The sequence below is a fragment of the Gymnodraco acuticeps genome, unplaced genomic scaffold (genome assembly GCF_902827175.1).
Source record: "Gymnodraco acuticeps unplaced genomic scaffold, fGymAcu1.1, whole genome shotgun sequence".
NCBI classification, from domain to species: Eukaryota; Metazoa; Chordata; class Actinopteri; order Perciformes; family Bathydraconidae; genus Gymnodraco; species Gymnodraco acuticeps.
Genome location: NW_022990502.1, coordinates 306,842 through 332,500, shown reverse-complemented (window position 1 = coordinate 332,500; position 25,659 = coordinate 306,842). Strand labels below are relative to the sequence as shown.

The window sequence follows — 25,659 nt, the reverse complement described above, 5'->3', positions numbered from 1 at the left end:
GGCATTACCAACAGATCAACGCACAATCAACCCATCCAGGACATCTCTTTCTCCACATTACGTGTTAGACATTAGAATTGACTATTCTTGTCTGTCACATACTCTTCTTGTCTGTCACATAAGTGGCGCAACTGAAGTGGTATTGCGCTAAAGGGAAATTATTTTGACCGGATATTTTGACCGAAGAGATTTAGATTTGCCGGCTAACGGGAACTCTGACGTCGCCATTTTGTGTGCTTCGCGGATGCGCTCGGCTCCTCTCGACTGCTGCTCAGGTCTGCTCGGTCAGCTTCCGGATAAGGAGGCATTCGTTCGACCAACTTACAGTAGATAACATTACAAACATTTTTAACAGGGGCCATAATAGTGTAAATAATGTTTGTTTTGGCAGTTATAACTGAATGTAATGTTTTCTATTTTTTACATCTGGGAAGGCATTTGCCTTCATCAGATGGAAAGTGTCTTGACCAACAACTTAAGTATTTCTTATAGCTATGCAGGGCAAGCGAGCAAACACAAACATGAACAAACAAACAAGTGAAATGAAGAATACAATTGAAACATATAATATTGTGGTGGTTCATCTTATAATTCAGTCTAGAGAATGTACCAGACAGCATCTAAGACCTGCACACATCTAAATTTTCTAGGGGAGGCCCCCCAAACCCTTCGTGCGTCATTTCGTCCGTGGGCATTTTTCAGGGCAATCTCTATTGGGCTCAGGGCCATCTGTAAATTAGCTTAGATGGCCCACAGGGCCATCTCCCAAAATCCTTAATGTCATGCACTGGACTTAGGTTTCAGTAGATAGGAGAAATAAGGGCAAATGATCCGGTCTTTTTCTTTTGGGATTATGCAGTGGATCCTCTTCAAAGGGCACACCTCCTTGGCCTTTTGTCACACCTTTGCTATTCTGGATCTGATCTCTGTTTAGCTGTAGTCTTACCAACACTGTCCCAGAGTAGCTGGAAGCAGCTTGTAACCAGGCCAGTACACAGATCAGTAAAGCACCCACTGCAGCCATGACAATGAAGGAAGGGAGCATTCAAGACACTCAAACCAATCCAGGGCTTTCCAAAGGAACGTGCTAGCACAAAATGAATTATTATACTATATTATACTCACCATTTGTTCATTTCATTTGATTTTAAAATGGAAAATAGAGTGAGCTCATGTCAATTAAATGGTTTGAACTGGTTCTAAATGTATAGAACCCTGAGCACTTTATTGGTATTTGAAGGAACCAGTGACCGAGTTTTAGTGGAATAGGGAATATGTTGGTTTATTTTAGGATTCAATTTAAGCCTACTGTATGTCAATTGTTTTTAAAAAGATTATTAATGTTGTTTTCTTTATATTTTCTTCAGCTATTGGCACCAGTGCCCCTTATAATAAGTGTTCGCATAGACCACTAATAAAGAGTTTAGGGACGTCACTAAACCACAAGGTACCACTGGATGTGTGACAAGTGAATGTTTAAGGAATTCTTCTCTAAAGGGAAAAGGTCTGACCAAACTCTATGTTTACACAACATTATTAAAACTCAATATCCACATTTTCTTTCAGCACTGGTTCACAGAGCTCCCTCCCGTGTTGACCTTTGAACTGTCAAGGTTTGAGTTCAACCAAGCTCTGGGACGACCTGAGAAGATCCACAACAAGCTGGAGTTCCCCTCCATGCTCTACATGGACAGGTACGAGCAGTTTGTCTCTGCAGTAAATAACAATGAATCCCAAGTAAGTAAATGATGAACACCTCTGATGTGTTTTTGTTTTGTCAGGTACATGGACAGGAACAGGGAGACAACCAGGATCAAGAGGGAGGAGATCAGGAGGCTGAAAGAGCATCTGACTCTTCTGCAACAGCGGCTGGAGAGGTACTTTTCTCCAGTGTTCAACAATAACTGTTTTAGCAAAGGTCAACAAAGACGGTAATGGAGAGTCATGTTGTGCTCTGAGCCTGCCTTCTTTTTGCCTGCCTTTAATTCCTTTAAGGGATAATATGAGGCGGTCCCCCCGTCTGGATCCTGTTGGGGTTATTACGCTGCTATTTTCTAAATAAATCAATAATTTGACACAACACATTGATTTAAACATGATTCTAATGATTTAGAAATGATTGTATTCCTATCACTAAGAAAACATAGGCATTCTACTGTGTAGAAAGGGTTAAACTGCAGCTGCAGAAATGCATCTTAAAATAACGGCAGCCTGTATCAAGGTGTCTGTAACTGTGAAGTCTGTTCACATTTTCTTTTATATTAACCAGTCTTTAAACACTGCCACAGCCCACACCTGTTACTAGTGCCACTTACTGTCTTCTACTCCTACCGTTAGTGTTTACTTCCTGTCGTCTTCTGCTGATTTCTCTGTCGTCCAGCACTCTGTCTTTTAAACTCTCTCCTTCTCTTGCTCTGTTTTCTCGTTCTTCTTCTCTTTTGTTCACTGGGGACAGTTTAGTCACCATGAATCCAAACAACCTGCTGGCCACAAATATAAAAATGCTTATTCAAAATTGTATTTATGGTGTTTTTGGAGAGAGAAATACATATGTGCTCTTTTGGCCAAAACTGATATACATATTCCCTTGAATAGAGTGTCCTTTGCAACGTTTTGATTACAAGAAAGATCAGACCAGTTGATGTCCAACTTGACAACGTGTAGGAAGTCATTATATCTCCCTCTCTGGGCTCACCTGCATCTCTTTGACACTCACCCTGACTCTCTGTTCCCTCTCAGGTATCTGAGTTATGGCTCAGGCCCCAAGAGGTTTCCTCTGGCAGATGTCCTCCAGTATGCCATGGAGTTTGCCTCCAGTAAGCCTGTGTGCACCTCCCCAGTGGAAGACATTGACACATCAGCTCCCCCTGGTGGTACAACAGGACAACAGCTGCCCACACAAAGGCAGGTTCCATAAAAGATATCCTGCTGTATGTTATCAGTGCTTTCCCTCCTTCCACCACTTGCTGTGTTTCAGGAGCAGGAAGCATGGGAGTGCAAAGTCAAGCAATGGGAAGAATCAGTGGAAATGAATTCCATAAGCATCTCATATTCTCTTTTACTAGTAATCATCAGAATGAGAATCAAAATCAGAATTGTATTTAGTGTATAATGGTCTGTATATAAACACAGTTGGAGGAAATAGATTGTAAAGAAGAAGCAAACTATTAAAACTACTTTAAAATAAAAAAGCAAGTATACAGATAATGTGAAAAATGTATATGCAAAATGACATATGTGCATTATATTACAATTGATAGAGCTGTGTAATTTTAAAAGAGATAATAAGGAACAGAAATGAGCAAAATATAAAGTAGAATTTTATATTTGTATTTATATATCGTTTTGTAATAGCGCCTTGAGTGTTCCTAATATTATGTTGTTATAGTTTAGCTTTAAACAAAAAAACAAACAACCAATTCTCAAATGTTCCTATATAAAATATTAATATTTATTTATTATTCACACCGGAGTACTTTTCCCAGAAATAGTTCCGATAGTTCCTGGAATGTTGCGTTCACACCAAAAATATATTTTTCTGGAACCTTTTCACCCCTTTTTAGTCCCTGCTAGAGAGCAGGGACTTTCATGAGAGAAAAAGGTTCCAATTTCTATTGGCTGGGCGAATTGTAAACCATGCACCGTAAAACTCTGAAAAGCTTTTGTGAAGCCGCCATTTTATTTCCTTGCATTAGCATTATTAGCATTAGCCCAGCGCACCAACGGAGAGAGACTAACTTATGGCAACACAAAATAAAACGTGGGATCGGTGGAGTGATGAGGAGGTGTCGGCGCTTCTGGCGATTTACCCGGGGCTTCGGGTGGCGATTTACTGCCACCCAAAGTCCCGGACTCCGGGGGGCTCCGTATACGCCGTGAAGTAAACCCAAAGCAGCAGAAGAAGAAGAAGTGACGTCAGCGGCTTCATTTGCGTAATCCTCCCTCAGGGACTTATTCCGGTGTGAACGCGTGAACTACTAGATAGTTCCGGGGAAATAAAAGTTCCGGGAACTATTTCTGGGAAAAGTACTTGGTGTGAAAGCGTCTATTGGGGCCGAAAGTTTTATAAGGCGATAAGATCAACAATCACAGGGTCTAATTAGAGCCACTTACACAATACCCCAACACACCATCCTGCTATTGGCAGACCCTTTATAATGAAGCTTTTTAAATTGTTTCTGACATACCCTTACCTTCTCCCTCCAGCACAACAGAGCAGGACTCCTTGCCGGCTGCAGAGAGCTCAGGCCCTGCCTCAGCTCCCACCACAGCTCCCACTGCAGCCCAGCAGCACAGGATACCCATCCATAAGCCCTTTACCCAGTCCCGGTTACCCCCCGACCTCCCCATGCACCCCGCTCCGAGGCACATCTCGGATGAAGAGCTGAGGGTGCTCGAGGGCTGCTTGCACCGTTGGAGGAGTGAAGTGGAGAATGACACTCGTGGTAGGTCCTTCATCATGAATGACGTGTTCCTCTGTTAAAGCAGAACGCATCTTACTAAGATATGTTGTTATTTTCTTCCTCTCAGATCTGCAGGGCAGCATAAACAGAATCCACAGAACTGTTGAGCTAATGTACTCTGACAAATCAATGATGCAGGTGTGCAGCACTTTTCTATAATCAGCCATATTCGCAATATACAGTATATCCCCATCAACTGCTTGTTATCAGCTTTTTTTAATATCCTGTCTCTTGTTCCAGGTTCCATACCGGCTCCATGCAGTGCTTGTCCATGAAGGCCAGGCCAATGCAGGCCACTACTGGGCTTACATCTACGACCCCCATCAGCGCTGCTGGATGAAGTACAACGACATCTCCGTCACCAAGTCTTCCTGGGAGGAGCTGGTCAGGGACTCGTTTGGAGGCTACCGCAACGCCAGTGCCTACTGTCTGATGTACATCAACGACAAGAAGCCCTTCCTCATAGAAGGTACACAGGGACCACGCTTTAGCCAGCAGTGGGGATCATTTGGAGGCTATCTTTGTTTGCCTCTGTTCATAATTCAGATATTATTGTGACATAAACAGATATTAGCTTTGTATTAGACCCCGGTAATTATACAGCCTTACCCCTGAGCTTTTGTTCATTTAACACTTATCTAATATGTCACTTTAAAAAAGTTTTGAAGCTGAATCCATATCTCCTCTTGGACAGATTGTAGTGATTTGGCCACTTAAGACCTGCTGTTGAAGTGAAAATGACAAAAATAGAACAAGAACAATTGAGTTCTTTTTTTCTATCATTGTCTTTCAACGTTGTAAGACACACAGGAGACAACAACAAGAAACATACATGTCAACAATGTCAAAAATAATAATACAATTCAAAAGATATCAACTGACATGTAAGCACTTTGAATAGTTACCTTTGTAACATTATTAACACAAATACAGCAATACATTTAAATATATACAAAAACTATATAATGTATGAATAAATAAATAAAGAGCATAGGTTTGAGTTTTAAGTCGCTCGATAACAAAAGCGCTTTTATTTCTAGTATTCTAAGTGTAGCACTGAAAATAAGTAGCAAAGATTATTTGGCATTATTATTATCACATTATGGCGCATTTCCACTACACCGCGGTATAAGCGTGCCGTGCCCGGCCCGTTTTTGGTTGCGTTTCCACTAGGCGTAGTTCCGGCTAGCGGGGTACTTTTTCACAGTTTTTCTGGCTCTCCAAAATCGAGGTTCTTTCCGGGCCAACAACCAAGCTGAGTATGCTATACTAGTGAGAGAATCGCTGGCAACTACAACAAGATGAACATATTTGACCGTGATTTACTTGTAATACAAGTTTCAAAATGATGCCGAAGTAACAACATACTGATACCGGTTAGTAAAAACCATGAATTAATGCTTTGACAAGACGGCAGGCGAAAAACCTTTTAAAACGCGTGTTTTCTGAATAGAGATCGGCTAAGCTAACGTTGTATATGCTCCGACCGTCCACGCTCACAACAACGGCCTACAGACATAAATAAACCAGCGCCGGAATTCGCCATGAGACAGACAGTCTGTGGTTTGTACTTGTTTAACTCTTGTCTAGTTTCTGAACAGATATGAGGAGCTGTGAGCTCTGAGGGCCAGTGGCGACTGGTCATTAGGGGCACAGCCCCACCTAGTGTCAGCAGAAAGTATTAAAATAATGATTACAACAAAATGCAAAAATAAATTAAAATATATTTTAAGATCATGTTTAATCATCTGATTCGTCTGTACATTGCTGTTTTAGTATGTGTTCTTCTAATTAGTGTCTACAGTGTGTGCCTATTGAGCTGTTTAGAGCCATGTGGGACAAAACCCGATCCTGCCCCTCCCTCTCACTGTCTAAGTGAACGGTGACTGTAAAAACTACACTGCGCATGCTCAGAGTATTTTCCTATTTAATGTGTGTGGCAAAAAAATAATGACCATAGGGGCATAGAGCTGCCATCCCCACCATACGTCATCTCACATAATTCAGAGCTGATTGGCTGTAAGTACGTGTGCCGCGAAAAGTGTGGTGTGTGAAGAGGAGGAGAGAGACGTGTCCTAAAGTAAGCTGCGCATGGCTTCCCTCCACAAAAAAGCAATGAGATTTCTCCATAGGATTTTAGAAAATAGCTCAAAATAAGATCTGTGGGAAACGTACCTATTAGATAAATGCACGTTTTGTTCAGCCAGATAATATCCTACTTTTATCATTTTCGAATCATAAATCTATCATTTAGATTTATGATAGACTTTTGAAACTACAAGAAGATAGGGAGGACTTTTACAAAAAAGTAATAGAGATTTTTGTCCAGAAGGATAGGCAAATGGACTTCATCTTCAAGTCAAGGTAAGACCACAATTTTATTGAAAATGGGATCTTACTAAGAGAGAACAATTCAATATTTAAATGATAAAATTACATTTTTTTGGGTATCCTTCTGTTGAACTGTCTGTTAAAATTAATTGAAGCATCAGACAAAAAAAGCTTTTGAAAATAATATTATATTTTGATTTAGGTCAAAATATAATATTTGTAAACCTGAAGAGTCAGTGCCAGTGCCTCGCCAGCGATGAACCTCTCTGCAGAAGCTTATATATAGACATCTAAGTTTTTTGTGCCCCACCACTTTTGCACATATAGAAACGCCACTGCTGAGAGCTAACGGCTGATGTTGGTTTTGTGGTTCGCATTGAAGATGACGTCACGGCTCCACCTACACTGCGTTACCATAGATACTACCCCAGTTCCTAAACTTTAATGGAAACGCAGCATAAAGTGAGCCTGGCCTAACGAGGCCTAGCCATACCGTACTAAGCCGAGCGAGGCCCTGCAGTGGAAAAACGCCATTAGAGTATCAGCATTACAACCATTGTTTCTTTGTGTTGTTTGTGCAGAGGAGTTTGATAAAGAAACGGGACAGATCCTCAGCGGCATGGACAAGCTGCCTCCTGACCTGAAGCAGTATGTGAAGGGGGACAACGAGATGTTTGAGAAGGAGATCCTGGAGTGGGACACCCTGCAGGCCCGCAAGGCCCAGCAGGAGAAGCAGGCCCTGGCCGCAGCCTTAGCAGCAGCAGCAGCTTCCAGCACCTCCTCCCCTCAGCCCATGAGTATCGAGTCCAGCCCTCCTGACAACTCAGGTCAGGGTCATGAGTCTCAACAGACACAGCAGAGTAAGTCATTGAGAATCAATACTTGGTAGGAGAATAAACACAGCCAAAAGAATGTGTCCCCTGTAGTTATTAAAGGATATGACATCAATCTTACTCTACAGCTCTACTGCTCTTGCTCTTTGCTAGTTTATCAGTTTTTAGGCAATGTGGTGTCATTTTAGCGCTCCCCGTCAGGTATGTCGCCAAGTGGGTTTACATATACAAGGAATCTGCTTTGGTGTAAACAGGTGCATACATAAACCGAGTAAGAGGAATTGCATTTATTTATTTTTTATCAGAAATATAACTATTATACAATTATTACAAAAATAAGAGGAAATGTTTGCAACAAATATAATAGAAATACAAAAAAGGTAAGTACAATAAACATGACAAATTATGCTGAAAAACTAAATAAAAGATGTACAGGATATCATAATTTGAATGAGGGTGAGAACTGCTTTCAAGAGGTATCATTGTGCCTAAAAAGATACAGAGTAATGGGCAAGGTTAGTAGTATTATGTATGAGGAGTATATCCGAAAATAGATGTTTGTGGAAAATATTGTTCCATGTCTCATAATGCAAATCTGTGTTTGCTCTGTGACTCAGCGAAGTATCAGAGAAAGAGAACATGGGTACTGCAATTTATTAATGTTTAGTGTCGCAAATGAAAAACGAATTGTTGCCTATTATACCTCATTCACACCAACGGTGTTTCAGGGCCGGTTCGGAGCTGGAGCTTGAAAAGCACCGGGTTTTCCTGTTCACACCGCAGCGGAGCAGCCTCTTAGCTCCGGAATCCGGTTCGTTTCAAGCACCAAAAAATTGTCCGGCCAGAGCAAAAGCACCACATACGTCACGCTTACGTCGAGGCGGGGGCAGGGGCAGAGACAGATCAACTCCTGAACAACAACAAAAAGCCCGCGTTTTATCCAGTTTGTACACAACGATGGAGAAACTTAACAAGAGTTTCAGAGTTTCAGTGTTTCTGCCATAGACTGTATATATAAAGGTTTCTGCTCATGGTGAAGCAACGTGTCTGCGTGTTAAGGTGGAACCTGAGCATTCACGTTGATCACCTCTCATTAAAACTCATTATAAATCTATAAAACTAAAAATATTAAACTTTACTTCACGTGTTCATTTGAGAACAGCTGTTACATACCTGGGTGAAGGTTACAGTTCATTTAAATGAAAGATACAACGTTACTCCACACTCATGGTTCAGTCCACCTTAAGAAATAAGACCGACCTCGGAAGCAGTTGTGTTTTTAAAAAAACCTTTATTGACACGAGTACACTTTTTTATAAGAATATAACTAAACCACAGAAATGACTCCGGAAAAGCTGCAGATAGAGCCATAAGAAATTATTGCAACTGATTTCATCCGCGCGGTTTGGCTTTATGAAGCAGGCACGCGAACGATTACGTCATGACGCAAACGATGACGCAACGACGCATTACCAGTCGGACTCTGGGCGGTGTGAAAAGAGCCAGAGCTAAACTGAAGAACTGGTTCTGAACCTGAAAAGCTCTAGCACGGAGCTTGAACCGGAGTTGTGTTGGTGTGAATGAGGTATTAGAGATAACGTACCAGCAATCTTTTAGGATTAGCGTTGGGTATTGTTTGGATTTGAACTATTCCGGTTCTGGGGATATACGCTCAAAAGATGGCGTACGCCAGTTTCTACGCAATGTTTGCGATTTATAAAATACTAACTTGACGGGAAAATGTGCGGTCCTCCACGCGAACTCTGACCCATGCGTACGCACTAAGCACAAAAACGGGAGGGACGAGAAACTGCGACACCGTTGGCAGAAGGAAGAATGGAGAGAAATATGTGGAAATAATACCATAAATAAAATTAGATGCGATGGTTGAGATGCACAGGCTGCAGTGGAGACGCTGCGCACAGCTGATCGACAGCTGGGACACAAACCACCAAATACAAAAACATAATTCAGATCCAGTCGTCATGACTCCACTCCGGAGGGATTCCCCGATCACTTCTTACAGTCTCTCATCAAGGGGGGGTCTCCTGTCCCCGGTACAAACACACTGCCTGAGGAAGGCTATGTGTATTTCTTTTGTCATTAACCTTTTTCGGACCACTTATTTATTTATTTTGGTGACGATCCGACCTCCATGCTGCTACTCTGGTTCAAACGGCATCCACCAAACAATATGATTTATCTCGACCTCCCCAAAATAACCAAAATCTGACACGGTGTGAGATGTTTTTTTTAGCTGTTCTGTCGTCATTTCCTGCGATCTTCTTCATAAAGTCAGTCAGAATGAATGAATGGGCGTTTCTTTGGCTATTTATAGGCAAATATGGGCGTTACGTGAAGCCCGAAAAAGCTGCACCGCATTTCAAGTCGGTTGTGATTTCTAAAGGGAAACCGGCGTAGGAAGTGCTGTACGCACTTTCCTCACCGGTGCGCAATGTTTGGTGAATCGGAAAATTTCTGTACCTATTTTTTGGATTTCTACTACGTAAGCAACCTTCCCACGGGAATACTACGCACGGCGTTATAAATGAGACCCCAGATCGGTTCTTGATTTCAGTTCTTTGAGAGGGTAAAAATGAGTCCCATTCCCAATTTCACTTCTGTATTCATGTTTACAAATCACTTCATGCAGTTTAACGTGGTTGCTTTTATTGAATACAATTATATAACAATCATCTCTACATTGTTTTGTCGTGCAATTTGAGAATTTAAAATGTCCCCTGTCTCCTCTGATGTTACTGTGCAACCTGCCTGTGACACAGAGTCCAACCATACACTCTGTGTCCAACACATGTCCTGCAATACATCTGCTACTGCTGCCCAGCTGCTTCACTGTTTGTAAAAGGAAATAAATCATCATTTCATTTTAAAAAGTAACTTCCTATTCCCTGCTTCAAAAACAATACTGACATCCCTGTGCTCCTCCGAGTCTGTCTCACAGTCCGGGGATGTGAGGACAGCGAGGACACATACAGGGAGGCTTCATAAAGGAAATGGCGGTCAATATGAACAACATTGGAGCTAAAACGCTTAATAACCTTCATTATGTGTTAGAGAAAGAACATAAGATAGGTTGATACAAATAAAGCTGTTAAAAGCCACTGTGTTGAAAGAGAGAGTAAAGAAACATTTACAAATAAAACTTTGAAAGCCCCAAGAACCATGCGTTTCTCTTATTGTGTGGTTTTCCTCTATCAGCGCCCCAGCAGGACCCAGAGTACATGGAGCAGCCGTCCCCCACCAACGACTCCAAGCAGCTGCAGGAGGACACTGAGAGGGCCATCTCCAGGGCCGTGTCCGAGCAGGAGGCCAGGAGCCCCGAAGCTTTGTTAAACGCTGTATGTAACACATGGAGTGCAACACTCTCACTCACTCTTTAATGTCACTTTATTCATTTTGGTTACCAAAACTGCATGGAGTCATCTTTGTTTCTAAGTAGGAGTCATAATTTATCAAATCAAGTGATATTTTTGTCTCCTGGCTGTCATATTCAAGAAAAAAAAAACAGTTGAGAAATTAACTTATTTTGTGTATCCCTAATCACATTGTAACCCCACTAACATTGCCTACTTCTTTATTTGCATTTGAGCTTATAGTTTAGGTGTTCTGACCTCACTGTTTTTGGTTCGGCCTCACAGCTCTCATAATGACGAAGAGGGTTCGGCCTCACAGCTCTCATAATGACGAAGAGGGTTCGGCCTCATAGCTCTCATAATGACGAAGAGGGTTCAGCCTCACAGGTCTCATAATGACGAAGAGGGTTCAGCCTCACAGGTCTCATAATGACGAAGAGGGTTCGGCCTCACAGCTCTCATAATGACTGTTACGTTCCCTTCTAAATCTAGGGGGGTACAAAGGGAAGTAACCACACACAAGGATGACCAAGCACGACAAAAAAAGGAGAGAAAACCGATCTCTTAGTAACGCACCAGTCGTTTAATGACCAAAAAAGAAACACAGGCTCACCAGCCAATTTGCACAGAATTATACAGCATCGATTATAGCACGGAGCTCCCCTCCTATCAAATGGCAACACACAGGTCTGCACACATGCAGCCAGAGGAGGAAAAACGGAGAGCCCACTGCAGTCTTCCTCCGGGCCTATATGGAGGCCCTGATTAGGAATTCGGAGCCCCTGGGGAGAGGCTGCACCTGGGGACAATCAGGCTGCACCTGGGGACAATCAGGCTGCACCTGGGGAATCAGAGGGAGAGAGAGAAACACACATACACGACCACACAAACACTACGGCACGTAACAATGACGAAGAGGGTTCAGCCTCACAGGTCTCATAATGACGAAGAGGGTTCGGCCTCACAGGTCTCATAATGACGAAGAGGGTTCGGCCTCACAGCTCTCATAATGACGAAGAGGGTTCAGCCTCACAGGTCTCATAATGACGAAGAGGGCAGCTGTTTTTCCAGAAAATAAACTCTACAACAGACAAACAGACTCGGTGACGAGCCAAAAAACCACACCAACCAAAGCTTAAAAATAATGAGTACTGTGCACAGGTTGATCAGAACAAGACATCGGCCCTCACTGGCCAACGAATAATAGGTTCCAAATCTTTCACTCTCTGCTGAGCTGCTGTGAGAGATAGTATCACAAAGAGGACATTTCTTATTCTAATATAAGAACTTAAGGAATTGTAATGCATTTTAGAACAGAATGACAACTAAGGAGTTTTCCACCATTGCTGTCCACTGTTGTGCCCATTGAGTCTGAGTATTGAAAGTGATTTCATCTATCAGGCAGTATGTTCGATGGGTACTGCTCTTCCTATATTCCACTGTGGTTTCTCCTCGAATCTTATCAAGCTAAAATTAGAATAAAGACACACGTGAGAGCTTTATATGCCAACTCTTAAAAGGGACATTTGTATGGTTAAGCTAAAGTTTGTAGTTATTTTTGTTCTTTTGGTGAAAGTAATAATACAATACCAAAAAAGTAAAAGAAAATAAATGTCTTACAAATACAGATGAGCATTACAATTTACTAAACCATATATTTGTAATGTTAACCGAAAACTGAACGTCTGTTTTTTATTTTAGAAATAAATATTATTGGTAAACTGAACTAATGAAAGTCAATATTATAATTGGTGAGTACATACATTTGTGTAATCTGCTATCAAAATAGGACATTTTTATTTTTAAATGTTCATCTCCTTTCCATCAGTCTTCTGTTTCATGTGTCCCATTCTCTCTACAGTCTCCCCCCCCTCCCTCCTCTCCTCAGCCTGATGTCCATATGAGCCTCCCCTCCTCCCCCCCTTCTGACCTGGTCACGGAGGAGGAATCCCCCTGCCAGTGCACGGTAGAGGTGGCCATTCCTAATGTGGGGACCTTTGTCATTGAGACAGAGGAGGGGGGGTACGATGACGAGGTAGTGCTCGCCCAGACAAACCTTCTCTCCCTTATTGTGCTGGGGTTTCTGTGCCTGTTTGATATGTGGAGTGAGAGCGGCTGAAAGGGTTTGCACTCCTGCTTCTGAAACCAGGTCGGGCTTAAGGCTGGGAAATGCTACGCACTAAGACTGACTTCTTTCACCCCTTTTCCACACAGCCCCAACATTGGTTCAACTGTAGCAACAACAATCTGCTCAGCCGACACTGCATCATCGGATGCTGGGGGGGGGGCATGTACAGTTCATGGCGAGAGTAGAACGTTGTTGCAGAAGCAGTAGCACAGACATTGAGTGGCTAGAACGCAACCACACATTATTTATAGAAACGTCCAGAACCAGGCATATGTGTGAGATATACATTTTTTACCATAATTTAAACAACTAACAGTTTGTGATCATTGTCGTAGCTAAGTACCTACTCATTCAAAGCAGTTATGGTGAATAATGAATATGTCATACATCTGATTGGTTAATGTTCTGTGACTTGGGAGTTTTATCTAATGTTTGATCGCATTACTCCAGAACACCCCAAAACTAATACAAGTACTAATTAGTTTTTTGGCTCTAAATTAATTAATTCAGTAATTGATTAGTCAGACTGGCTTTGGTGGCTAGGCTAACGCCACCCATGTAATATGAGAGAAATGTATACATTCCTTTATTGTATGTTTTTTCACATGACAGAGCAATCTTGCCAAACATTGTCAATTAAGACTGAAAAATATACATTTACGGGGAAATATGCATCTACTACGACCACACATTGGGACACAATAGGCTGGTGAAACACGCTGGAACCAATCTATCACTCCAGCAGTTGGATAATGCTGCTAAATCATAGTGGAGTAGCATTAGCTACATCACTCTGAAGAATAGAATAAACTTGGAGGAGTCATGCTTGTAATGCAATCTAGCTCTGCAAGTTTAATAATAACATGAGCGTAGTCCGCTGTTGTTGTTATTTTGAGGGATATTTACCCTGGCGTCATCGTGAGGTAAACAGTGACGCCAGGTGTGACGTGGCTCTAACAGGGCTCTGGTCGGACGAAAAGCAAACTGGTTCTTAAGTGAATTGCAAGTTGGATCAACCACAAACCAAACGAGCCCTCGAATATCATTCATTTCAGTGGAAGAAGGGTATTTGTTGGCCTTCCTGCTTTTTCTGTAGTTTGAAAAGTCTCTTCTTGAGCTAGTCTGCATCTTGGCACAGAGGCAGTTTGACCTTTAGCAGAAGGCTTCGCTCTGTGAAAAAATATGAGAGCACAGCCTGGTGTTTTGATCTGAACATGCTGTTATATGTTACCTACCTTTCACCTGCAGATAAAGTGGAATGCCCCCACAGAAGATGTTTTATAGTTTGCATAGCTTCCTTCAGGGGTGGATGGTGGTGGGTCAGCTGCTGCTCAGTATTCCTGCACTGTTCCCTCTCTGTCACACACAGCTGCCTTATGGCTGCCACACATTATCCTCGTGAGGATTGCGCATCGTGCCATTGAACTGTCTGGCTCAGTCCCTCACAGATGTGTCACTCTAACCAATGCATGGTCTGCTGACTGATGCCTGGCATGCACTCACTCTGGTGTGCTTCATGGTGGTTGATTTTACTCCGTGCGTCACAAGGACTCATTGTGTTGTTTGACATGGTTCCTGCTTCTCGGCCAGGCGATGATGACCCCCAAGATGCAGGGTATAATTATGGCTATTGGCAAATCCAGCAGCGTGTTTGAAGAGAGTGGCCCTGAGGCGGCCTTTTTTAAGGTACACACCATCTTTCCTTCACTAAATCACTCTATCTACATCCTTTATGTGTCTCTTTTTCTTGGTCTTACCCTTTGTACGTTCTTCTGGTCGATAAAAAGTTGGAGTTAAAATTGCAAATACAGTATTTATCAGTGAAATAGTTATTTCACCTCAAAATCACATGAGGCTGTCGTTTTAGGGGAAAGCTGCACAAACTCTCTTTGCAGCACATAACATTATTAAAATCAGACACATCCAAACTTATTTTCCCCAAATCCTTTTAACTTTCTGATCATTAAGATCCCATTTACACGCATACGAAACACAAACGAACCGAACACGATATCAAAAAAGTCTTCCGTTCACACGAGACCGCTCAAAAGCGCTGGTAGTACATATGCCGGGCCTGTAAGTGGCGCCACAAAATACACCAAAAGCAGCGAAGAAGACCCCCGAGCATGGTTGCCCTTCCTTATGCCCCGCGGTGGATTTAGCAACATGTAGTTCTCTATGTCCACTTGTTGCTGTTGGTTGTGGTAGAGGAGCTGTAGATTTTGGGAAGAGATATATCTCTAGGGGCGAAACAAGTCGATATGCAAAAATATGCTTCTGATAATGATTCTTTAACACAATTACTCATTAACTTTAGGAACATCATGCATAGGGTTAGGGTTTTGTACCTTTTTGAAGTAAAGTTCATCAATCTTGTGCATTTTTATAGCAAAACTAAGATCAATAAAGAACTCCATGCTCTAGGAAACATTTGAATCATGAATGCATTGTCTGTTTAAATGAATGATGGTTAAGTAGGATACCAACCACGCTGAAGAACCCTGGAATAATGTCCACGCTCTAAATACCCAGGGAACCTATCACTTTTCCACAGAGGGAGTAATGCCATTATGATTGCACCTGGTGTTGACAATGACTTGGTTGTGCATTTGTAGAATCTATTTGACTGCAATCTCTTAAAATACTAATGTTTTGCTGAGAAATTAGCCGGAAAGCTGTGTTTTAACTTTAAAAAATCAACTCCGTGTTATCTGTCCGACAGTTTTATAATCTGGCATAAACATTACATTTTAAATTCAACGAAAAACTCTTTGCAAGTTACTTCTAAGTACCCGACTCAAGAGGACCTGAGTAAGTAGATGTCCTTAAGTCCGTACTGCTTTGACCTTAGTCTTAGTTTTGAACTGTGACTCGTCCCCTCTTGTTTCCGGGCAGGCCATAAAGCTGGAGTATGCTCGTCTCCTGAGATTCGCCCAGGAGGACACCCCCCCTGAGAATGACTACCGCATACAGCACATCATCGTCTACTTCATCCAGAACCAGGCGCCAAAGAAGATTCTGGAGAGGACTCTGCTCACACAGTTTGCTGACAGGAACCTGGCCTTCGATGAGAGGTACACTACACTGTGCAGCTCAGCATTCATATGTTAATAACACTAAAACTCCACATGATATATTCTAATAAACATGTGTTACATAATGTAGCAAAATGTGGACGTTTTACTTTAACATCTTGTGTTTTATATGAATATTTTGTATTCTTTTTTTACTGCACACTATTACTTTAAATGCCTCTGTAAAAATACATGTTATTTGTATTTATCTATTCGATATTAAAGGTGGGGTAGGTAAGTTTGAGAAGCCGGCTCGAGATACACTTGTTGTTATATTCCATGGAATGCTCTTAACATCACGATAGCAATGAATATCTTAAGTGCTTTGACAAAAAATCCATAAAAAATGTGTCTGTGGAAGCCGTGACGCTGTAAAAAGGGCGACCAATCATTTTAGCCGGCCCAGCTAAAGTAACTGGATGGTCTACCTGCCTGTCAGCCTTCCATCTGTGCACAAACTTATCTCGTGCCCTCATTGGTCATGTGCGCGTTCGTGTGTGCTGCAGGTCACCCTTGAAAAATAGATCTTTTGATCTCAAGGGGCTTTCACCTGGTTAAATAAAGGCTACAAACAAACAAGGAGCTCTGTGAGGAAGTGGCAGATTTTTTCCGGCTGTGTATTTTCAAATTCTAGCGCACTCGAGCTGGTTTCTCCAAAATGACCACCTTTAAGTAATATTAAAATAACTTATTATGTAAATATACACATTTTATCTTTTTTCTGCAAGTTCTTAGTTTAACTTCCTATGATTATAAAAATATCTTTATTTAATTACATTTAAATAAATGCACATTCTTACTTTAACTACCTATGTTTATATACATATTTTATTATATTTCTTAATCTTTTGTTCGATATTTTACTTGTTTTTTTTTACACATTTGTACTTTTAGTTCTTTTTTTTTGTATTGTTTTGTTTCACATTCTTTCCTTAACTTTTGTTTTGAATATTTGTATTCTATTTTTCAAATCTGTTTTTATTGAATTCATTCCAAAATAGAGCAACTTTCACAAAACACAATTTTCCCTAGAATAAATAAAGAAAATATTCTGATTCTGATACACTCAATGAAAACTGGCTGTTCAAACAAATATGGAACACAGGAAACCAGGAAAAGTGCTATATAAATAACATGTATTGTTATTTGTATTATTATTATTCTCTTTTTTAAGCCCCTTGATAAATCATGAGCATTAAAATCAAATGAACCTCTCAGAATGGCCTGCAGAGGGCAGCAGAGAGCTTCCCTCTCAGAATGGCCTGCAGAGGGCAGCAGAGAGCTTCCCTCTCAGAATGGCCCGCAGAGGGCAGCAGAGAGCTTCCCTCTCAGAATGGCCTGCAGAGGGCAGCAGAGAGCTTCCCTCTGACACATTTACTGTCAGCACAAACTGAGCAAGTCCTCTCGGCTCGTATGCCCTCTTCTTATATTCAAAAACAAATCGTAGGAGACATGCCCAACAATGAGATATATTAGGATTCCCTCCCGATTAACATTGTGATCTTCATGTCATTATGGTTTGCAATACTATCTCTTAAAACTTTTAAACTACGCTTGTTGGCCTCGATCCATATTCATGAGTAGAACATTGATTTCTCCCTCCTCCGCTATTTTGAGCCAGATAATTAGATTTATGTGTGCATGTGGCCTCAATAGGAGCCTCGGGAGGAGTGTTTCACTCCTCCTCTCAGCAGTAAAGAGTGATTCATTAGGCCCCGGGCAGGGAGGACTGTTTCATCATGGAGTACCTCACAATGACACATCATCTCCCCCCCCCCCACAGATGTAAGAGCATAATGAATGTGGCACGTGCAAAACTGGACCTCATTAAGCCTGAGGAGGTCAACATGGATGAATATGAGGTGAGCAGCATTGTCTTCTGAGTCATCTTACACTACCTTTAATAATGCAGTATTGTATATTACCTTTACTTAGACGTAGTTAATCATTACAATCCACTTAATGCATGGATGCTTCACCTTGTATTTGAATTTAAGTGACGTCTGTTTATCTTTAACAGATGTGGCATCAGGCCTACCGGAATTTCCGTGAGACAACCATCTCCATGATGACTGGCTTGGAGCTCTTTCAGAAGACAAAGTATGACGACACCTTTCCAGTGCTTCTAATATTAGAAACCATGAACTCAATCTGCAACTATTTTGAGAGAGCTTTAAGTCAAATGAGTTCAGTGTTACACATCAAAAGTGCAACCCTTTTTAATGATACTCTTCTTAGTTCATTTCCCATCTGTAGCAGCCAATAAATGTTAAATGTCACCTGCAGAGGGCAGCAGCTCACAGTCTGCACGCTTTATAGTTGTGCAGTGAGTTCATCGAGTTCATTCTAGAGGTAAAACAAGTACTTAGATCCTGTGCTTAAGTCAAAGTAGAAATACCAGAGTGTAGAAAAACTCATGCAAAAATAGTTCTTAAGTAAAAGTATTGGCATCAACATATACTGTACTTAAACCTCAAAAAGTACTTGTTATGCAGAATGGCTTATTTGAAAAGAGAAGGGTGGTCATAGTGTGAGAAGAAATACCCATGGTATTATTTAAGTCTTCATTAATGTGTTTATTTTTATTTTATATCATTAATGCAAAGTACCTAAAGAGCGGAGTAAAAGTACAATTTTAAGAGTAGAAGTATTAAGTAACAATACATTTAAACACTCAAGTAAAGTAAAAATACCTCAAGAATGTACTTAGGCACAGTCCACTGCTGTTAACTCCTTCTGTGAAATGGGTTCCCATCAAAAGTTCTCACTGCAGCTTTGATAGTATTTCATCTGAATATATGATCTCTTTTTCTTTTCAGTTACATAGACGCTCTGATGTATCTGATTTACGCGTACCAGTACAACAAGGAGCTTCTGTCTAAAGGGCTTTACAGAGGGCACGACGAGGAGCTCCTGGGTCACTACCGTCGCCAGTGTATGCTGGTGAGGCAATGAACCAGTCACAATTGACTTCATACAACTTCTCAACAGAGTGGCGCTGGAATGAGTCATAAAAACCTGGAATTGAGTTAGCATTTTGGTTCCCTCATCTCTTAGTCATTAGTTTTCGAATGTGTTTCTGGTTAAATGCCTGAAATAAGGACTGTGGTTATAACAAGCTTATGTGATTTTAACGTTTTGTTCTACGACATAATATATGTCAATAAATATCCCACTGGTGAATGTTTGAAGCTTTTACGTTTCTTAAAACGGAGGTTGCTAACACATAACTAAATGAGACGTCATCACACGGAACATTACCCGCCTTTAGCTTAGCGGTGGTGACATGAAATCATGTGACTGTGCTGTTAGCAGTTAGCTTTTTACGTCTGGAGATTCCATTTATACTTAAAACATCCTTAAGTGGTGTTAATATGTGGAGATGATCCTGCTGAGAAAAATGTGTAAGTGTCATATACATGTGTTTGCCACATATCTTGTTTCCTGCAATATTCCAAAATCCAATGTTAAAATCTCATAGCTTTTTTGTCGAGGCGATGCTAACTTCCGGAGCAGCCCATAAAAAAACAAGTCATCCCTGCATCACTATGCTACTTTGAAACAAGTAGATATTTATCATTTTGACCTTGTAACAGTGATCGCAAAGTGGGCATTACCTCTGTTGTGTCTTCGCTGTGATCTCTTCCTTTCTTTCAAACTTCCTCAGTTAAAGTGACTCAGCAAAACACAGGCAGACTTTTCCCTTTGATACTGAGCTGCTGGACTATAATCAAATTGCTTTCCTGAGATATTGCTTTGGCTTGCTTGGAGGCCACTTTTTCATCTGATACTGGCAGATGAAAATCCTTTCAGTTGTGATGGGAGCCTCTTTTCATTTCACCCCTCAGCTCCAGGCTGTGGTGTTATTGGTTAGGGCTGTGGATATTTTGGTCTGATCAGCCACACACTTAGCAGCATTCTCCCTACTGCACTCGCTAACCTTACACCAGCGTTGTGCTCGTAATGTAATCATTGGAGTGGGAGAGGGGGGGGGCATTGAGTGTAAACACATTAGTATGAGACACAAGCACGTCCTCGGCTAACCTCAGCTCATCTCAGATCTCAGGCCAGATCTGTGGCACGGTTCTCTCAGCTGTTTACCTCCAGCTCTTGTTTTAACTGAAAACATGGCTAACATTGACACAGTTAATGTTCTTGGATGATTCTCAAATCCAGTCTTGCAGTCCCCCGATTCAGAACTCCAGAGGAGGTCAGGGGGTTTGTCTGTGAAGGAAGTCAACTCAGTACCCACTAAGTAATGTCTGTGGGAGAACATGAGCTCTCTACTATTCAGTGGAACAAATGGCAAACTTCATTAGAAAGTAACAATTGGGAAATGCATGTAATGAAAATAGTAAAAGTGAAAACATAAGAATGTTGTTTGTAATAAAAACAGTACGACACGTTAGATAAAAAAATAATTAATACATATATTGAAGAAATAGGAAGTCAGTTAAGCCATATATTGTCTTTTGCTGGCAGGGTGCTGGACAGAGCCTCCTCCGAAGGTCTCTTTTTTATTGTTTCTATCAGAACACTATCTTGACATAAATATTACAACTTTTAAAGCAAGACTATTGCCCCCTTGCTTTTAACTATCGATTTGATAGACATTATATTTGTTTGGAGTGAAGAGGACAATCTGTGTACGCCAGTAAATGTCATGCACTCACCAGCATCAGCAGCATCCAGGGTCAACTCAGCTGATCTTCACAAACGTCTCCGTCTTTGTTTTGTTAGTTTACATTAAGAAAACGGCCAACACAAGCTTCTCCTCCAACTTCTTCAGTGTTGTCACCAGCACTTTTCTGAAAAGTTGAAATATTTTCAACTCAAATCGCTCGGATCGACTGCACAAAGACTGTTAAGTACTCAGAAAAAAGTGGTGCAGCGCTTTGTTTCGAGGAGGTGTGCTCACCCCTCATCGAAAACAATAAAAAAAAAAGAGTCTGGGGCTCAGAAAAGTGGTGCTTTGTGAACACAGGGCCTAAAGACTTCAAAGATACTTCATGTTAGGGTCTAGATCTGAGCTCTTCAAACCACTATGGGAAGAACTGCAGATCCAAAATATGGAGCATGATCCAAGTGAGACATAACTGCACTGTAGCTGTGATTATGAACAATAAAGCCTTTGAATGTACTCGACAATTGTATCATTTTCTGTATATTTCTTGTGCAGAAACTGAACGAGCAGGCGGCGGCCATGTTTGAGTCTGGAGAAGAGGCAGAGGTGAACACGGGTCTGGGCATCATGAACGAGCTGGTGGTGCCCTGCATCCCTCTGCTGCTCATCCACGACACGGAGAGGGACCTGCTGGCCGTGGAGGACATGAGGAACCGCTGGTGCTCCTACCTGGGCCAGGAGATGGAGTGTGAGTCCCTGGAGGAGCTGGAAGGAGGAAGGATTGGGTCACTAGTACATTCCACCTGCCAAAGGTCATCATAATCAGGCCACTGCTCAGTTCATTTATGAGGAAAGGCTTTTCCATTGGGGAAATCTCAATGTTTTATCTAGAAGAACACATGGAGACGAGTTTAACAATGAGGTGATTCCAGGGCTTCCTAGCCATGAGTAAATGCTCCGTCAGAGAGAGAGCCCCAAAACTCTAACCTTTAAGAGATCACAAGTGGCAGTATTGAAACAAGTAGTCAGGTCTTTAACTTAATTTAAGTAAAAATGGCACTACTAAAGCATAACGACACTCTGTTACAAGTAAAAGTCTTGCATTCAAAAAAATGTAACAAGTTAAAGTACATAGTACAGAAGTATGAGCATCAAAAAGTACATTTTAGAATAATATTTTTAATATTTGTTGATAATAAGCTGGGACGCATTAATGTGTTCATCACTTAGAGCTGTTAAAAGTGGAGCTCATAATATTTTATTTTCCCGCTGCAATGTAGATGAACCTATAATAATCTGTAAAGTAACTAGTAAATAAAGCCATCTTAAAACTAGTGCAGTAAACATTACAATATTACAAAGCAACCTAAAATGGAAATACACAAGGAAAGTAGAAGTACCTCACATTTGTAATCAATGTACTTAAATAAATGTAAAATAAACATTTGAGTGTGTTTATTAGTTAAATAATTTCTTGGTGGAGAAACGGGATTCGAGGACTCATCGTTTTGTCAGTCTGCTGCAGTGTCAGCCCTCAGAGTGCTCCTGGCCTCCGTTCAGGAAAGGTTTTATCATCCAGACCCTTTTGCTAGTTCTACAATCTGTGTGATCAGCACATTGTTATGTCAGACTGTTATCATTGACTTCCTCTCTGTGTGTTTCCTCTTCCTGCTGGTAGCCAACCTCCAGGAACGCTTGACCGACTTCCTCCCCAAGTTACTGGACTGCTCCACGGAGATCAAAAGCTTCCACGACCCCCCCAAGCTGCCCACCTTCTCCATCCTGGAGCTGAGTGAGCGCTTCAGCCTCGTCATGGCCGCCATGGGCCGAGTGCCCACCGAGGGGAGATGAGCACGGGGGGGCCTGGCCGGACACCTCCCTCGTCACAAGCACACATCCATGGACCTCTCTTAACCCATGCCTTCCTTCAAAAGCCAGGGGTCTCTCGCTTCTAGCTCTTATTCCTCTGTTACTCTTTGGCTGCTATAGGTTTTATCATTATAAATATGATTTCCTCTTTATTTGAAGCAAAACACAGGAAGGAGGATGGACTGTTGAAGAAAGGAGATGGAGGAACTGTGGCAGTGCAGTGGTTGAAAGCCAAGCAAATTGTGCTTCAGCTTTGAGAAAAACAAACGTAAAAAAGGGTTTTTCATAGTTATTATTGTTGTTGTTGCAGTTTGATTCCAGCTTTCCCCACCGCACTCACAGCCCTTTCTAAAGCCCCCTCCTCCCCCGCTGCTCTGCCTCCAGTTTGGTACAGTATTAACACGTTTTGTTTGACTTTTCTAAGGAAGTAAGGAAGAGAGCCTTCAGATTTATCAGCGGCTCAGGGGACCTCCCAGGGGTCTCATGTGTTTGTGGACTGAGCCAGAATGAGATGTTTTCAGTGCTGTGGTAGACAGCCATGGACATCCTGTGGCTTGTAAATCGAGAGAATAAAGTTTTATTTATGGCCCTTTTAGGCCGAATAAACTAATGTTTTTGCCTGATGTTGATTTGCCTTTTGTTTGCAAAACAATAACTTACACTCTCGTTATTTGCATTATTATTATTGACAATGCACATAATTTTTAGAAATGAATCATCACTTTTCATTGGTGACACTAAGGTGATGAAGTTGATGCTAAATTCAGGTTTATCAGCTGCTATTTGCAGCTAATTAGAAGCCAACTGTCATTAATGTGGAGATACAAACTCAAAGCATGCAACATGTGGCCAAAGTAATAGGAATACTTATTTTAGCTGCTTTGAAGTTTGTTTGTTTTTTTAATTGTGTAATTCTGAACTCATTTATTGGAACAAGTAACCCAAGGGATAACAGAAGGAAGCCCCTTTTGAGGAGCCCTCTTTATAACCGTTCAAATGTTTAAATTGCTGTATATTTAACTCCAAGCTTTAAATAGGAACTTTGACAACAAATCACTATGGAAGAATTCTATGCAGCATTTTTTCCCAGTACATGGCACAGCTTTGGTGACATCACAAGCTGGTCAGAGCTCTCATTTTGGATCTACAAGTACACTAAATGCCTAGAAATCAATGCTTTGTATGTGTGAAACCATCTTTTAGTTTGTATTCAGAGAGGGTTTCAAGTAGACCTGGTTGCTTTGCAAATGTTTATTGGGCAACAATTATTATTGGCAGCAGCATCACCTTATTTTACACATTCTATCTATTGAATTGAAGTGAGTCTGTAATGATTGAGTAGAAACAGTGGCAGTACTGGCATCATACTGATGGAGGCCACCAGGAGGACAACATGTAAACCTAATGAGCCCATTTTATCATCCGCAGTTGCTAAAACAGGCACTAATATACATCTAATCTAAATATATATTCAATGCCATTTTAAATATTGCAAAATTATATTACATTACAAAGTGAGTTTGTTACAATGTTTCATTTTTCAGAAGGCTCGGTTTGCGTTCACACAGGCAAACGTCAAGAGTGCACGGAAATGCTGTTGAACAATTGGTCAGACATTAAGCGGTTAAAAACGCAAATCCCGGGCATTTCTACCGTAGCCTCCACCATGGAGAATTGGCCGGTTATTTTCATGCTGCTGTTAATCTGGAAACCATTTCAACAGACTAGCGGACAGCGACAATTATTATATAATCAGAAAACGTGCATTAAAGGTCTCCTATTATGCCATTTTTTAAGCATATATTATGGGTCTCAGATATATAAAAAACATGTCTGATTTGCTCAAAATACCAAACAGATCATGCATTTTAGACATCCCTCGTATCTCTCTGTTTAAGCCCTTTTAGAAAACTGCTGATTCGGGGTCCTTAGCTTGAAAAAAAAAAAAAAAAGGAGGGGGAATTCTACCGCAGATACAGCTAAATGCTCCCGTGATTAAATGCCATCTCATGTTCCAAACCACATCAAGGATTATTTCTGAAACAGTATGGAGCTCAAATGCTTTTTCTCTTGCGGGTTTACCACAAGGTGAGTACCTTTTTTTAATTTCCTACTTTTTTACACACTCTCTCCAGTACAGGTTAGCTCTGATAGTGTTGTTGTTGTGGCGATTTAGCACTCACAACAGGAAAGAACGAAACAGAGAGGAATCAATAAAACACAGATATAGTTGATAAATTATTATTTCGGTGTACAACAATCAATAATAACGAGGAAAACATTACCTCTGCTCTCAAGCAGTCCTACAGCAATGAGACATATATAGGACTTCTACAATGACGTACCCTAATTTCCTTTACATTAACTAACACACGCCATCACATGTTTTCCCCTCTGAATGCCACAATTGTATATGTTGCAGATGTCGAAAGTTCCTCTATCTCAGGGGTCTGCAACCTTTTTGACCAAAAGAGCCATTTTGCTCCTTTTTCCAAAACATTTTTTTGTCTGGAGCCGCAAAACATATTTCATAGTTTTTTATTGTTATATCAGACAAAAACTACAGTTTTTTTGCATTTATTAGGCTATTTATTACATGATATAAAACTGTTAACCTCTAATAAGAAACAAAGAACTCTTATAAGGAGAATTAAAAATAATACACAGGCCTACTTTAAAATAAATTAAACACAGCACTTGGGGAGTCCTCTGTACGGAAGAGGATTAGGGCCACATAAAACATTTTTTTGTGAGGATTTGAAAAAATATTATTTTTTTTTTTGTTCTGAGAAAAAAGTCAGAATTCTGACTTTAATCTCAGAATTCTGACTTTTTTCTCAGAATTCTGACTTTTTTCTCAGAACAAAAAAAAAACGTTTTATTTGGGAGAAAAAAAGTCAGAAATACCGGTAACTGTAGAACCAGCTTCACTGCGATTTACACATTGCAGATGGTTGTAAAAT

The 25,659-nt window shown here is 41.0% G+C and overlaps 1 protein-coding gene across 2 annotated transcripts in view; it reads left to right on the top strand.

Moving 5' to 3' along the window:
• Positions 1-23,320, top strand: part of usp25 (ubiquitin specific peptidase 25) — a 40,940-nt gene extending 17,620 nt beyond the window's left edge. Inside the window, exons 11-26 of one of the 2 annotated variants that reach the window (XM_034226799.1) lie at positions 1,567-1,694; positions 1,782-1,877; positions 2,740-2,904; positions 4,207-4,445; positions 4,531-4,601; positions 4,704-4,932; positions 7,376-7,654; positions 10,847-10,986; positions 12,863-13,036; positions 14,720-14,815; positions 16,025-16,203; positions 17,987-18,065; positions 18,224-18,303; positions 19,023-19,146; positions 21,383-21,575; positions 22,506-23,320. In XM_034226799.1, coding sequence (XP_034082690.1) covers positions 1,567-1,694; positions 1,782-1,877; positions 2,740-2,904; positions 4,207-4,445; positions 4,531-4,601; positions 4,704-4,932; positions 7,376-7,654; positions 10,847-10,986; positions 12,863-13,036; positions 14,720-14,815; positions 16,025-16,203; positions 17,987-18,065; positions 18,224-18,303; positions 19,023-19,146; positions 21,383-21,575; positions 22,506-22,678 — 2,445 coding nt within the window. In that variant the 3' untranslated portion in view covers positions 22,679-23,320. The remainder of the gene's footprint in view (positions 1-1,566; positions 1,695-1,781; positions 1,878-2,739; positions 2,905-4,206; positions 4,446-4,530; positions 4,602-4,703; positions 4,933-7,375; positions 7,655-10,846; positions 10,987-12,862; positions 13,037-14,719; positions 14,816-16,024; positions 16,204-17,986; positions 18,066-18,223; positions 18,304-19,022; positions 19,147-21,382; positions 21,576-22,505) is intronic. The other variant, XM_034226798.1, reaches the window with a different exon arrangement.
• Positions 23,321-25,659: the final 2,339 nt, after the last annotated feature.